Source organism: Danio rerio, chromosome 11, assembly GCF_052040795.2.
Source record: "Danio rerio strain M-AB ecotype USA chromosome 11, GRCz13ab, whole genome shotgun sequence".
Lineage (NCBI taxonomy): Eukaryota > Metazoa > Chordata > Actinopteri > Cypriniformes > Danionidae > Danio > Danio rerio.
In genome coordinates this window covers 30,951,993-30,969,074 of record NC_141031.1, presented here as the reverse complement: position 1 = coordinate 30,969,074, position 17,082 = coordinate 30,951,993, and the positions used below count along the sequence as shown (strand labels likewise).

General features: G+C 36.9%; 1 protein-coding gene across 2 annotated transcripts in view; it reads right to left on the bottom strand.

Annotated features, from left to right (window-relative positions):
- The window catches only part of ephb2b (eph receptor B2b), a gene marked incomplete at its 5' end in the record, with an annotated part of 240,027 nt that overhangs the window by 60,479 nt on the left and 162,466 nt on the right, over nt 1–17,082 (bottom strand). For both annotated transcript variants that reach the window (NM_001442006.1, NM_001327743.3), the window contains 1 exon segment: nt 1,377–1,532. In NM_001442006.1, the coding sequence (NP_001428935.1) occupies nt 1,377–1,532 (156 nt within the window).

The following is a 17,082-nucleotide window of genomic DNA, read 5'->3' as shown; positions in this document are numbered from 1 at the left end:
GTCAAATATTTTGCTGAACAGATCCACCACTTTTGATGCTCATAAATGTTTATGAAAGTTATTGTTCTGCATGTATAAAGATGTTTGCTGAAGGGGGCAGCTTTCAGGGGTTGTGTTTAACTAACTATGACAGTTTGTGTTCATTGAAAAGTAAAAATTATTAAAAAATCCATAAAAAACAGTCGCTTAAAGGTGACGATGCATCTGAGCCCAACTGATCCATGCTCTGGCACACCTCTTCCAACCAGGCCAGGGCTGGAAAACTGAACCTGGGCATGATTCGGAGCACTCACGGTTGTCAAACGAACCGGGTAATAGGGGTCAAACGTGCCTGGGCACGGGTCGGATATTCTAGTGTGAGTACACCCTTAGTTCCTTTTTTATCAGGGATCCGTGCTCTGTGCTCCACAGCTCCACAGCGGAATAAACCGCCAACTATACACAGCAGATGCCCTTCCATCTACAACCCAGTACTGGGAATCAGCCATACACTCATTCACACACACTCAAACACTACGGCCAATTTTTGGACTGTGGAGGAAACTGGAGCACCCGGAGGAAATGCACATGAACACAGGGAGAAAGAACAAGCAAACTCTACATAGAAATGCCAACTGACCTAGACAGGACTTGAACCATTGATGTTCTTGCTGTGAGGCAACAGTGCTAACCACTGAGCCACTGTGTTGTCCCTATTTTGTTTTGATTGTTTAGATTTTTAATTGCATCCATTTGAATAAAATAACTTAGCTTACACAATAACTACAATAATTTCACAGCACATTTTATATGCTAGGTATATGTTGCAGTCTATTACCAAATTGATGTTTATCTATGACATTTTATCTAAATTTTGATAAAATCATATCAACATAGGTATTTTTTAAATTAACAAAATTAGGTTAACCATATTTCATCTTATTTTAAAAAAAAAGATTTTTTTTATTTTAGATTCACTTTAATTTAATGTAAGTTGAAATGACTTATATATATATATATATATATATATATATATATATATATATATATATATATATATATAGATCATTTTATTTAACTTAAAAACAAATAATCTTTTCTATATTTATTTATATAAACATTTAAACAATTTTACTTATCACTACCTCGACTGTGCATTATTTTCTAACAACTCAACAGTCTAGAATTAACTAGTCAATTTTTCAGCTTATACCATGGTTACGACACCAAGAGAGAGATGTATTTCAAGATATTTGTCAGTTTTTTGCTCTCAAACTGCTCTTACTCATCGAATGCCTTTTTATGTCTATTGTAAACTAACCCTAACTAAAATCAGTGGTGTTATGAAAATTTAATGCTTGCCGTATAAATGTATAGATAAAGCAGAGAGGACGCACTTGTGCAGGGCATCTCTAGCGGGTCAGAGTCTGTGCGGTAATATCCATTTCGGCAGACGCAGTTGGTGGCTCCATCGTTGGTTGTACGGCTGTTGATTGGACACTGCAGACATTTCTCGTCACCTTGTGCAGTCTTGAAGAAACCCGAAGGGCATGCTGAAACAGAGAGAGAAAAAAGAATGATAGACTGTAAAAGACGACAGTGAACTTTTTAATATTACATGATTGTCACGGGCCGGAGCACGCCAATGAGATGATGGGTCACTGGAGTGGAGCAGAAACACACTTTAAAGCATTTCACGCATGTAAAGAAAAGCTGTATAGTGAGGTAAACACAGCACATTCATTATATAAGCCTGAATAATTCAAACCCTGTGCTTTGACATGACACGCAATTCACTTTGTGTCATCTGCTCATGGACATTTTGTTTTTTTACAGGTCAATCATCAAGACAAAGAAAGGCCAAATCACTTTCTATGCAAGTACAAATAAGCAGGCGAAGGAATTCGGACTCATCTTTGCTGATCTCATCTTTTGCAAATCGTCTCCTTTTGCTGAATCTTGGACTTTTCACCTGTGACATTCTCCATCCCTGTTGGTGCTGGAATCCCTCCCAGAATTCATTGCACCTGCAATGGCTGAGTGTCAAGTGCTGTTTTGCAATCAGATCTGGACAGAATAGCTGTGTGGGAGTGTGAAATGTGTCTATTTTTGCCAGAATACACAACTAACTGTTAAAGAAGACATATGTAAGATGTTTCATGCATTAAAGTGTGAACAGTTGTTAACAAAACTTCTAATGAAACCTGGATTCCCAAGGTTGTCTATGAAAGCACATGGACTGGTTTTTACGTTTAGAATTTGAGACAATTTTTACTGGGAAAAGTTTAGGTGCTCTTCTGAATGCCTCATTTCTGTTGACAAATGTAACAAAAGTCGAAAGAGAAAGGAGGGGATTCATTCAAATGATAAAGATATGTACAGTACATTTAGTCTGTAGTGTCAAATCAATGTTATAATAAACCATCCTAAAAGTGTAATTTTAAATACTCTATCTATCGATATGAGACTTGTGCACTCATGTTTCATTCACTGTGTATTTTACCAAGTTTTTTTTTTCTTTTTGTTTGTGTGTGTGTTTGTGTTTATTTTGCTATGGAGAGGAAAGTTCCATATTAAATGTTGATTCCAGCAGTTTGGACCACCATTTGATGCTTTATTATGATTGTTTAATTATAATCAAAGCATGAAGAAGAACATGCATGTGAATATACTGAGGAATTGAATCACATTCAATCTCTTATACATTAAGTGCATGACTGCAGCAAACGTGCAACAAGTTTTTGGATGCAATGCACTTAATGACCATCGATATAATTAACAACAAGGGTTTTGTCTTATAACCAATGTGAAATGACATTTACAATCAATTATATATTGATAATGATATACATATACATTTATAGAGGGTTTTTCCTGGTGGCCACCTCCATCAAATGTATTATCACCTCTGCCTTTTGACAAAAACTTCAGATAACATGTGATGCTCAAGCACTGCAGGTCATGTATTTAATTACATTTAGTGTTCGCATTTTAATTAAGATAATGTTTTACTTGATAAGATTACAAGAATAGCGCAATGTATTTGTTTCAAAAAGCAAAAATGTCATGATTGGGATACCACCCTCCTCTTTAAATTGAGCCAGAAAAAAAAACAGCATTCATGTGTTGTTATATTGATATTATATATACATACTCATTTTCCTTCGGCTTAGTCCCTTAATTCATCAGGGGTCACCGCAGCGAAATGAACCGCCAACTTATCCAGCATATGATTTACACAGTGGATGCCCTTCCAGCTGCAACCCAGTACTGGGAAACATCCATAAACCCACTACGGACAATTTTAGCTTATTCAATTAACCTATAGCGCATGTCTTTGGACTGTGAAGAAAACCGGAGCACCCGGAGGACACCCACAGGAACACGGAGAGAACATGCAAACTCCACACAGAAATGCCAACTTAACTTGCCAACTTAACTTGCTCAAACCAGCAACCATCTTGCTGTGAGGCGACAGTGCTAACCACTGAGCCGCCATGTCACCCCTTATGACATATATATATAGAGGTGCGAACCTATACTGGTCTCACGGTTACGGCTCGGTTCAATTCGATATCTCGGTGCATCACGGTGCATTGACGATGCTTTCCATATAGTGTTATATTTTAGGGGGGAGGCTATAACAAGCTGTCTGTATAAACACACAGACACACAGCAACACACTGTCTCTCATTCAAACACATTCACAAACATAGACAGCATCAAACAAACAAACACATACACGCACACACACACACAAACAAACACACTTAAGCACTTGCAATAGGGAGAGCTCGCGCTGAGCGGAGCAGAAAAACGAAAAAAATAAGCACTTTTCCGACGGTCCCTTACAGAGAACTCCTCTCAGCGCGAGCTCTGCCGACTATAATAAACGCAGACTGCGAGGGCTAAAACGGAGCAGTGCTCGTAATGTCGAGCGAAAAAAAGAAAGACAGCTGTGAAACATAACCAGCTTTGTCTTTCTGTAGGAAACACACTTTAGATCCTTTTAGGGTAAGCGTTTTTTGAGTTATTGCCGTCTATAACTGAATGTGTGTCAGGAAAATCGAAAACAAAACCAACTGAAGCGCGCTCATTTCTGGCGCCCCACTGGATATACAGCGCCCTAAGCATTTGCCTATGGTGCCTATGCCACGGGCCGGCCCTGAGTTGGCTGAGTGTTGTAAATAACGGCACTCACCTCCCTCGCGACAGAGCGCATAGGAGATAAATGACGTCACGACATAATAACCGGTTATGATTATTACTGAATCGATACCGAATTGTCCGCGTCTGCATCGCGGTGCACCGAAGAAACAATTAATTTTGACACCCCTATATATATATATATATATATATATATATATATATATATATATATTGATTTTTTTTTTCTGAGATGGAACAGATAAAAAAAAAAGCATGAGACTTGATTTCATTGACTGGGATTCAACTGGATTGTGAAAAGCGGTCCTCTAAAGCCAAATGGAGCCAGAACTGATTGCAAAGTTGCTGTGTATTGCACGCACTTTTGAGAAATCTTTTGGTCTGTAGAGGTCAAATTCACTCTTGAGAGAATCTCAACATGCTGGAAATGTTTCTTTCCAGATTAAATATTTTAGTATTTGCTGCTATTGCTGTTAACCAGTAAGTTACTCTGTTGAGAGAAAAACAGCATATGCTGGTTAGGTCTGTTTTAAAGCATGAGTGTTGGTTTGAGCTATAGTTTAAGCCTCTAGCTCCTGCTCAGGACCAGCACATGACCAGCTTAAACCAGATCATGACCAGCAAATAACCAGCTCAGACCAGCAGTCATGATTCAAAACATACCTATCCTGCGTTTGCTGGGGTTTTTTTTTCAACTAGGTGCATTAAACAAGTGTAAAAAGTGAACCACCATGCCCCATGTTGAATTAATTCAAGTCAATATTCATTGAACTCATTTGATGTTCAACAAAAAGTCACTCATGCAGGTTTTAAACACTACTTTTTGTTTTTGTTTTTGAGTCAACTATCTCAGGAATGTGTATTAAGATGGTAAACAGGATACTTCCTGATTTCACGTCGACTTTATAGGTTTGTTGTTTTAATCACCAAAGCTCTCCAAGATAGCAGGAGTGTATTTTCATGTGTGCATGCTGGAATCCCCTTGAGGCCTTTCAGACACGGCCAGTTTTCATCTTGTACTTCTCTCCATACCAAACAAACAAAGTACTTCCCAAGGAGTGGGAAATCTGACAAGCACTTGGCCAGGATGAACAGTGCATTGCTGCAGAGTGTACGACTCCCAACACTAACCCTGAGAGCAAAAGAAAAAGACCACAGCCAGCGACAGCCCACATCCACACACACACACACACACACATCTGGAAGGAGAGGCCGTTTCGGCTCGCCAAGTTTGTAAAACCTCCGTCACCCTGTTCCTAATAGGTGACCTTGCTTCCACGCCAAATGATTTGAACACACCTTCAATATCTGAACCGTTTTAGTGGAGCTAAAAAGCAATAAAGCGCAGACACTTCGGCCTCCATAGTCTAAGCTGGCAATCACGGCAAAGATTTGTGAAGCAGGCCGGCCAAGGAAAATGTCTGTCTACGGGTTTATTTGGAGAAAGCAACTCCAGTCAGGGTTCAGCCGTGCTCTTAAACACGCACAAATAAGCCAAACTGTACATCCGTTGAGGCGGTGAGATCACATTCTTACAGCTCAATTACAGAGGGCAGAGGTTAACTAGTGCCCAGTGGTCATTAAAGGAGGGGGGGGGGGCTGTTATTTCAGTCAAACGTTTCAGACAGAAAGGGTGCTATTCCCCATTTCCTCTCACCTGCTTGCCCCGGACCATCTCTCTCTATCCCATTTCAACACCCTGGCAAACCACAGAACCGGCACAGCATCCAGGAACACTTCAGACTGCCATACATGGACACACAAATACACGTTTTTACATTCCCTCTTTGCACTCAACACATCCACACTCTTTTTCTTTTTCCAAAAACTCCCACGTATTTTCTCCCTCTTAAGAGTTTAAGCAAACTTAGTCTTTCCCAAATCCAGCTGACAGGTTTCTATAAGCCTCCAGCAGGAAACTGACAGCCCAGTTCCCTAGAACACACACACACACACACACACACACACACACACACACGCACACGCACGCACGCACACACACACATGCACACAAATGTGTAAAATGACGGCTAAATATCCCAGAATCCCACATGAACATGAGTATAATAAACGGTAAGAAATGGACTGGAGGAGAAAAAAAAAGCACAATGTGAAAGCGATAGAGCACCTCGGTTTAATATTAGATTTGACATGTTTTTCTTTTCAAATGATTTATGGCAAAACTAACCATGTGTAAAGTGAAATATGAGGCTCGTCTGTTCAGAGAAAGTGTCACTGGAGTCACCAAGACAAGCACAACTGCAAAGCTTCAGGATTTGGGATGAAACTCAGAAAGAAAGGTAATCAAAAAAGCAATGGAAAACAGACTGGACCCAAATGGACTGAGATCAAAGAGAGAGAAAACAGGAAGAGAGGGAAGATTCTAGCAAGAAATTGCTTAAAATAATCAATTTTGCTACTATAATTTATTCAAAATGCAATAAAATGCAATTCACAGATACAGCGTTACAGGGTTTTTCTTCTGAACTGAGGGGCTGGGGGATGGGAAGGGCACATTAAAAGAAAACCACGAGTTACGAGTTTACAAGCAGAGGAAGATGTACGTGCATGCCCAGGTTATACATCAGCAACGCTACAACACATGAGCAATGTTTCCAAATGTTTTGTTCTTTTTGTATATTTTTTATCTATTTTTTGTAAAGCTGCTTCTGACCTTTACATGTATGCAACATCCTTAATTTATTATCTTAGGTAAAGCGAGATCTCACACTTAAAGGGTAACTGTGCTTATGCGATGACAAAGTTATATAAAGCTTGAAGAAACAGAATCGGTACTCTGTATCGGCCGATCCCCATGACAAGGAATCGGAAATCAATATTGGTTGCAAAAGTCCTGATCAGAACATCCCTAATATGTTTAGTATTGTTTTTTAAATCATTGGGTTAATATGTATAAAATAAATATCTGGAGGCGACGCAGTGGCACAGTAGGTAGTGCTGTCGTCTAACAGAAATAAGGTCAATAGTTAGAGCCTCGCTGGTTGCAGCTAGAAAGGCATTCTCTGCGTAGAACATTGTGCTGAATGAGTTGGCAGTTCATTCCGCTGTGGCGACCCCGGATTGATGAAGGGACAAAGCCGAAAAGAAAATGAACGAATGAATGAATAAATATTTGCAAAATAAGTATCTGACCAATAATGATTACATGTGCTTTAATAATAAAAAGCAATAATCAGACTGAGAGCAACTTGCTTACATGACAAGCAGTGCAGACATTTTAGTAGAGGTGTGAATCTTCAAACAGTACTACTTTAACATGTATGACAGGCCTATTTAAGACCCCCACAGACCCGTGCAAAGGTCAATAAGTATCACAAAATGTCAGATAATTTGACCTTTTTACAGATGTTTAAGTCGTACATTAACATGGTGTGACTCCCCACTCATACGGTAGGATGTGATATTTACTATACTCTACAAATGCTGGGTCAAATACGAACAAAGCCAACCATTGGGTAAAAAGTGTCATTTAAATTTAATTGGGAAAAAAAATTCCATTGTTAGGTTGTCCATATTTGACCCAGCATTTGGTTGATATCTTAGCATTTTTAGCTTTAAATAATCTAGCTCCTGTATATCTATCCAACCTCTAGTCTTGCTACAATCCAACCTGCTCTTTAAGATCTCAAAACTCAGGGCTTCTGGTTGTACCTAGATTGGCAAAGTCTACTAAAGGAGGTCGAGCCTCCTCATTTATGCCTCCTAAACTCTGGAATAGCCTTCCTGATAATGCCCGAGGCTCAGACACACTCTATTAGTTCAAAAATAGATTAAAGATTAATCTTTTTAGTAAAGCACACACTCAATGGATCACATAATGGTATAATGCATGAGTGTGCGCCACACAGGTGAGTGAGCTTGACAACCACCTGTAGGACACACTCCTCCTGTCTTAATGTACCCGACTTTTTGTTAGAGACACTCATATGCTTTACATGTTTGTTGCTATGTCTGTTTATATAATTACTACTTTTATTTATAAGACTTCATTTTTAATTAGCAGCGACACTAATTATTTTCTTTATTTCTAAATGGGGACACCCATCCCGAGGCCCTTAGAAATTATGCAGCACCATTGATGTGATCTAAGACTTGAGAATAAATGATGCCAAAGTATCCATAATCCTGGACCAAGCCGTATTCTGAGCTGGGGGATCAAAGAGCATGAGACTGATTCCTGAAAGACTACAGTGACAGACGAGTCTCTGCATTGATCCCGTGGGCCAGCTTGAACAGCAGCAGTGACCTACTCACACCTGCAGTTCTCCACGATAAACGTCCAGCTCAACACAAGAAGTTTGGACAGAGGAGAAATGGTCGTGCCCAACAGAGCCAGGTTACTCTCAAAGTTTTCTTCCTTTACTTTGTCAATTGTTGAAATTTGTTCCTCGCCACTGTCCACGCTGGCTAGCATGGTTTGGAACTTGTGGAGCTGCGCATTTCAGTGTTTGGACTTTCAGCAGTGAAAATAAACCACACTGAACTGAAATAAACTGGACTTCAACTATGAAAACTGGACTAACACAGTTTTAATGTACTAGAACTTCTATGTTAAGCTGCTTTGACACAATCTACATTGTAAAAGCGCATTAGAAATAAAAATTAATTGAATTGGAAATATAAATTTTTTTAAGTATATAAAAGAATAACATTGTCAAAGCTTTTTTTTAATGGTACAAAAAAACAACAATCAGAGAGTAACATTAATGGTTCTCTTAACACCTGGTCCTGCAGATTGACATACCCTAAATCGTGCTGAAGGGAAAAATGTGCAGCTTCTCTAAAAAACAAAAACTGAGGGATTCTCCATCAACAAACTCTTCCAGTCTCCTAGAGAGAGACAGCTTATGCCACGATGATGAGGAAAGGGGGAGGACGGCGTTGAGAATCTGTGCCTGACTCCACCACTTGCCGTCTGGGCATGACCTTGCATGTCTCCCCACTTGCTTCCAGATGGTTCTATCCAACCAATGGAAATAATGTCAGCCGTGCTGCAAACGTGGGGACTGTGCTAAACATGGCTGTTGAAGCGCACGACTCCACTTGCAGACCTACCCTGTGTGGAGGAATGCAATTTGAGGATGAAGAGAAAAACAGTGTCAGCTGTAGCCCCAGGGATGATAGAAAGCCTGATTAAAGAGCACATCAGTGCTTTGATACAGCTCGCATCCAGATTAGAAACTGTCGCATTGTTTGATCACAATGTTTCTCTCGTAAGCTCGGCATGGAAAAAAATACCATAGCTTTGTTTTTTTTGGTAAAATTGAAGTCTGTTTGTAAAGAAAATAACAAATAAGGACACTTTTGAGACACTTTGGGCTCTTTGGTCTCTTTTTGAAGAGAGTGATTAATCTGGTTCTGTAGAGAGGAAGAGATGAAGTCATTTCAAAATACTTCCCATGCTGAAAGGACTAGTTTATTGAAAGCATTTATTTAAAACAGTCGGTCCATGGATTATGCTGGCCTGGCTGACCTGCAAGGCCTTTAAGCAGGCTAACAAAGACAGTGTTGATAGTTAAGCTAGAGAAGAAGCTTTGTGGTGACACCAGCATCTAACTGACACATATGCTGAGCTGATGCCACCTCAAAGTAATTGAAAAAAATAAATAAAATAAAATACAGCAGTGTGAGGTAAGAATATGCTCCAGAGTTATATGTATTTAACTATGCATCACTTTATATTTTTGAGGTATGTCATAATCGAGACTTTTGAAATATTCATTTATTCACTCATTTTCCTTCGGTTTAGTTCCTTGTTTATCAGGGGTCGGCACAGCAGAATGAACCGTCAACTATTTCAGCATACACTTTACACAGTGCATGCTCGTCCAGCTGCAACCTAAGACTGGGAAACACCCATACACTCTTTCAAACACACTATAATACACTACTGCCAATTTTGTTTACCCAATTCACTTGAGATTTAATATATTTATTTGAAATAATTTGAATAATTTAATTAATAATATACCTAATTTAGTATAAATAACTTGGTATCTCGTAAATATTACTTTTCTATCTAGATAAACATGGTTGTGCTGCCTACATATTTGGAGGAAACAGTTTTTTTTTCTAGATTTTATGAACAATGGAATGAACTTTTATTTATTTGAAACATTATTATTACTGTGAAATGTCATCATCAATTTAATAAATCTTTGCTGAATAAAAAAACTATATAAATAAATAAATAAATAAAATTACCCACTTAATGAATCTCTGACAAACAAATATATAAATAAATAAATAAATAAATAAATAAATAAATAAATAAATAAATAAATTAATTAATTAATTAAAAAATATAAATCACCAATTTAATGAATTATTGATGAATAAATAAATAAATAAATAAATAAATAAATAAATAAAATCAATTTAATCAATCCTTGTGAAATAAGTAGATAAACAAATAAATAAAATCACAAATTTAATGAATCCTTGTTGAATAAATAAATAAACAAATAAATAACTAAATAAATCAACAAAATCACAAATTTTATGAATCCTTGATAAAATAAATAAATAAATAACATCAACAATTTAATAAATCCTTGTGAAATAAATAAATAAATAAAAATCAACAATTTAATAAATCCTTGCTAAATAATCAAATAAATAAATTAGTTAAATCCCCAATTTAATAAATACTTGCTGAATGAATAAATAAAATGAATAAGTAAAAAATTAAATTAATAAAAATCACCAATTTAATGAATCTCTGCAGAAAAAAATATTAAATTAAAAAAAGTTAATTAATTAATTAAATCCCCAATTTAATGAATACTTGTTAAATAAATACAACGAAGGGACGGATGGATGAACGGATGAACGAACGGATGAACGGATGGACGAACGAACCAACAAAAGGACAGACAAATTAACGAACGTACAAATGAATATACGGAGGGATGAACGAACATAACTAAGCCAGTTGCAGAAATTAAAAAACAAACAGGCAGCTATAAACTTTAAGAGTTTTATCAGAGTTTATTTTGTAATAGCACAATATAACCACGTATATATGCTGTCAATTCAATCCAGATCACATGAAAAAGGTCCAGGACCCATCGTTGAGAACTTAGTTGTCACATTTCAGTAACTACGGCGAGAAGCAGTGAACGCAAACCACCTGGCGCTCTTTCAGACCTAGCCTTGCTTGTGTTTATTGCCTCTAATAACACGTGCAGACCAAGGAAAAAGGTAGCAGTGGCATAACGGCAGGCTTAGTGGGCTGTGTGAGTCAAATCCCGTTGTGAACGTGTGCTTTAGGTGCCAGAACGCTAGTCATGTTTTATTACAGATAATTTGCTGGTGATTTCAAAGATTGCCAGAGCGTTTTCCTCCAGCCTGATTTACGTAGGTGCTAAAGAAAGAGCCATACACACACACACACAGATGTCTGCATGTGCGCAGGGACCAGTTGGTAGCGGGGCAGGAATGTTTTGTACGTGTACCGGCAGATATGGCTCCTCCAGCTGCGCCCACTTCAGGAGCCAGTGGTGCAAACAACAACGGGCTGACATTTCCATCATGGCGGCCTGGGTGTTACGTGGCGTTCTCTATGGATGCTGCTGTATGCATCGCCTATACTACTGCTTAAGTCAGTCACACGTAGGAAAAGTCCCAGATGGGGGAAATAAAATGCACACAATCTGGTCACTCGCGTGCATATGCAATGAACACTTGTGTACCCCAATCCATACACACAGTCACATGTCCTTCGTTCCCCAGCAGGACAAAAAGGGCCCTTTGTCTGGGGTGACTGTAGTGGTGACAAACTCCCCTCCCTTTTTTTATAACGCTGCCTGTCTATTCAGCCACTCAAAAGCCTGCTTTGAAAGTACTGCATTTAATGAAAGCTACATTAAAGAGAGACCAGGGACAGAGGTGTGTGTGTGTGTGTGGGTGGGTGGGTGAGGGTCTGTGTGTGTATGTGAGGAGAGATGCATGGAAAAGAAAAGCAGAAAAGCGAAGAACCCAGGGATGCTCAGTTTTGTTTGCGCAGCAGAAAATGTGCTGAAAGCAGGGAAATGAGGCAGAGTCTGAGGGGTTTTCTGTGGGGTTGGGGGAAGTCCTATTGTGACCGAGGGGAGCAGTGTGTGAAACAGATGGGTTATGGGTTTGAGACACACCATCTACCTGTGCTTTAACAGCTTTATATTTAATCAAACCTATACAAAACACTTGGTGGTGATTAGAAAGCATTGCATGCATTTGAAATAATAATAATAATAATATTGTGACATTATAAGGAATAGCATATATAAAAGCAATTAAAAGCATACATCAGTCAAAATGAATAGAATAGGCATCATTTATGATTGTAGCTGATTCTACAATAATGGAATTGGAATTTTATCTTGCCTAAAGTATTTTATTAAAGAAAAATTGCTGGTACTTCTAAGCTTTAATTTCACAGGAGGTTGGAAATAATCCAATACTGAGCAACTGGAGGTACAAAAAAAATTAAATAAATAAATAAATAAATAAAATAAAATAAATAAATAAATAAATAAATAAATAAATAAATAAATAAATAAATAAATAAATAAATAAATAAAATGAAATAAATTTAAAGCAGAAATTGAGGAACATTATTGGTAATTTAATTAATTCAATTCAGCAGGTAAACTGAGCAACTGGAGGTATAAAAAATATAAAAATGTAATTAAATAAAATTAAATTAAAGCAGAAAAATAAGGAACATTATTGGTTATTTAATTAATTCAATTCAGAAGGTAAACTGAGCAACTGGAGGTATAAAAATAAAATTAAATTAAATTAAATTAAATAAATTACAGCAGACAAATTAGGAACATTATTGGTAATTTATTAATTAAATTCAGCAGGTAAACTGAGCAACTAGAGGTATAAAAAATAATAAAATTAAAGCAGAAAAATACAGAAAAATATTGGTAATTTAAATAATTCAATTCAGAGGCTTAATTGAGCAACTGGAGGTATACAAAATAAAATTAAAATAAATTTAAAAAGTTAAAGCAGAAAAATAAAGAAAAATATTGGTCATTTAATTAATTCAATACTGACCACTACAGATATAATAATTTCATTGTGTAAATTATTATCCTGCCATCAAATACTGACTTAAAAATATTTAAAGCAATAATGATTTAATAACAGTTGCATGCTTATAAGCAAATTTTTAAGGTAATATCTATTTGTCATACTGTACATTTATAAAGCAGTTTCCTAACTTTGCTTGGATGTTATAAATGTTCTGATTATGAAATGAATGCAGTCAGTGATCTGAACATTTCTTCCATCAACACTAAGTATACTGCCTTTACTAGTAGCTTTAAGCGAGATCAAAATATTTACTCCATAAATATGCAAATGTCTTGAAATTCTGCAAAGCTTCAAAGTAATCACGCAGAAACACAGGCCTAGAGCTGATCTACACACTAAAAGGTAATAAAAAGTTCAGCCTTCACCATCTCCTTAAGACTAAAAGAAAGAGAGTTTGAGAAAGAGAACAGTTTGGAAAAGCATCAGTGGGTCTCAGAATTCAATTAAGGCTCAAGCCTGACCAGCTAATTCAATCAAGACTGTGTGAAAGCAATTAGACAACTGGCATTCGGCTCACCCCTCCACACGGGCATAAATTACTAAATTATTTCCCTCTCCAGGTCTTCTTGTCTGATGCAATTAACATGCTAGGAACATGTCCTGTTAGTGAGGGAGCAGGCCATGATCCTGGGAATAAAGGAGAGCATCAATGAACTTCCCAAGTCCTCTCAATGTCAACTCTGCTTCCATCAGTCAGAGAAAGTTGTTACATAAAAAGTTTGAGTTAGTCATATGTGAAGGAATGCCATATGCTGGGCTGTCTTATCACAGTGAAGATAGAGTAGAGACCATATTTAATTTGACTTGAACAAAATCAGCCCAAGAGGAATACAAGCGCAGCCCATACAGTGCTTTAAAAATTTGAAAAGTATTTTTGGTTAAAAAAAATAAACCCTGCTGAATAAGTAGCGGTTATAAATATTAGATATGACCTAAGGCTAAAAGATGTGCTGAAAAGACTCAAGAGTACTTCTATCCTTCACAGTCAGGTTTTATTTCACCATTAATAGTGTTTGCTGATCTGCTTGAACTGAAAGACTCCTACAGAATCTCAACTAGTTATGATGTGTTAGCTGCAGAATCATGAATAGGTTTTAATGTTATTTGACAAATATTTGTTTCTGAATATGCATATTTCCTTGCTACAAAAAGCATTAAGCCTTAAACCTTGAATGAGATAAGGCTGTCCGATAAAACAATAATTATAATCATAAGTACTGTTGCTGTTGTATTAAAAACTGCACCATAAGTTTTTGAGTGTGTGCGAAAATGTAAATGTATGTATGTAAGTACAGTTGAAGTCAGATTTATTAGCCCTCCTGTTAAATTTTAATCCTTTTAATTTTTTTTCCAATTTCTGTTTAACAGAGAGAAGATCTTTTCAACACATTGCTAAACATGATAGTTTTAATAACTCATTTCTAATAATTGATTTTTTTTTATCTTCGTCATGATCACAGTAAATAATATTTTACTAGATATTTTTCAAGATACTAGTATTCAGCTTAAAGAGACATTATACTAACTTTTGAGAAGTTACTATAATATAAACAATACAAATTATACAAAATACCAAATTATTAAGTAAATTAAACAGGTTAGGGTAAATAGGCAAGTCATTGTATAGCAATGGTTTGTTCTATAGACAATTGAAAAAAAATATTGCTTAAGGGGGCTAAAGGCTGATTTATATTTCTGCGCCAAGCGCACGTGTATGGTCCGGTGCAGCCTTCGCACGGTCGCACAGCCCTTACCATGGCTGACACCAACGATGATATGCACCTCTTAAAAAAAATTAACTACATGTAGCAACGATGCATAACGCAAGCTCTGTGATTGGTCGGCTTGGTAGTGCTGAAGAGTGTGGGCGGTGCTGAGAGCCGCAAGCCTGATGAAACGATTGTTTACAAGTGTGGAGTCCCAAGAAGGAGCTTCAGATGGAAACCTTTGTTTTGTGTTAACCTTATGATTAAAGTTGCTGCATGTCTGCCGGTTCCCACCTCTGAATGAGCAAGTTTGAGCTACTCGTACATTAAGGCAGCATTCAAAGAAAAACAAAACACCAGTGTAGAAACTCAACACAGAGGAACATAAACACCTACTGCCAGCTAACGTTTCAGAAGTGTTATTGCAGAGCAACACAAACAGCCTGCAGAACTATAAATGCACGACTACCTGTACGTGCAAGTCATTCGCTGTGAGTCTCATCGATCACTCAATGCAAAGTATAAACCAGCCTTAACAATACTGCCTTAAAATGGTTTTCAATTGCATTGTCACTGTCACAAATGACAAAAATAAATAGAAATAGTATTGACATCATTGAAATGCTGTAAATTGTTTTACACTTCTTTGTCTTCCTTGGAGCTCTTGCGATAAAAACTGCTGAATATAGTTTAAGTAATAAACAATTAAGTAATTGTTGTTATGTACATTTGTATTTATACTTGATTGTTATACTTGTATTTATTGACCTTATTCTGCAAAGTGGAAATGCGCTTGTTTTTGCCATTGTTTTAGAACTTCCAATGCAGTTGCTTATAAGACAAACTACCTACAAACAAGTGAGTTCATGATACAGACAATGTAGAATAATACATTGAGAAAACATCAGTTTGCACACTGCAAAAAATGCTTTTGTTGCATATGTTTTGTCTTGTTTTTAGTCTGAAAATCGAAATATTCTTAAATCAAGAAGCATTTTCTAGACAAGAAAAACCTATATTCCTGATTTAAGAAATAATTTGCCAAAATTGAAGTTTTTCCTTAAAACTAGAAAAATAATATGCCAATAGGGTAAGAAAAATAATCTTTTTTTTTAATTGAGAACAATATTGTTTTGCTTACCCCATTGACAGATTATTTGGCTTATTTAAGGTAAAATAATTCTTCTTGATTTTAGAATTTGTAAAAATTTGCACTAGAAACAAAATAGCATTTTTTGCAGTGCAAAATCAATTAAGGAGCAAAATAACATACATTTCAACATGTAATGAAATGTGTGCTATTAACCATGATTATGACCACCTAAATGAAATTGTGGATGGCTAGTAGAATATTTCATTAGAAGTTATTACACTGAACATAAATGTATATCTGCATTGTGTCCCAAGGGACCAAAACATTTCTCATTACATATAATATATTTCAGGTTTGTGAAATCTTGATCAGTAAAATTGTAATTCAATTAAAGATTTAACTGTTTAGTTTCTTCCCCTTACACAAAAGAGCAAAAATCTGCCTTTAAATTGAAAGAAACAGAGAACTGACATTTGCTTGAACAAATTTTTTCAGTATTACTTCTGGTTTTAAATATGTCATAATTTAATAAATCAACAGACAAATAATTTACTGAGACTATGAAGTGTGCAACCACTGGATGGATACACTATTATTCACTGAGACAACAAGAGCTAAAGAACAGTCATAATAAAAAAAAAGACCTTCTGGATGTTTCAACACATGCCTCTGACTCATAAACTCAACCTTATGGCTTTGTGAGACTTTGAGAAGTTCAAATGCTCTAATTTGCGTGAAATTCTGACATACATGTGCATACTTCTTATCAGAAATTAGGGGATCCATCGCTGTGTGTGTGTGTGTCCATCTCAGCCCCTTTCCAGTTGTTAGAGCTGTCTTCAGACAGGATCTGTAGCTCAAATCCGCCCAGCAGGCGCCGCCGCCGCAAATTAAGAGCACCGGTGGAGTGTGTGTGTGGAGAGAGATTACAGGGAAATGTGTGTGGCACCTGGGAAAGAGCTCTGAGGAGCGCCTGCAACAGCTGGAATGTGCATATGAGGGAACGTGTGTGTGTGTGCGGGCGGG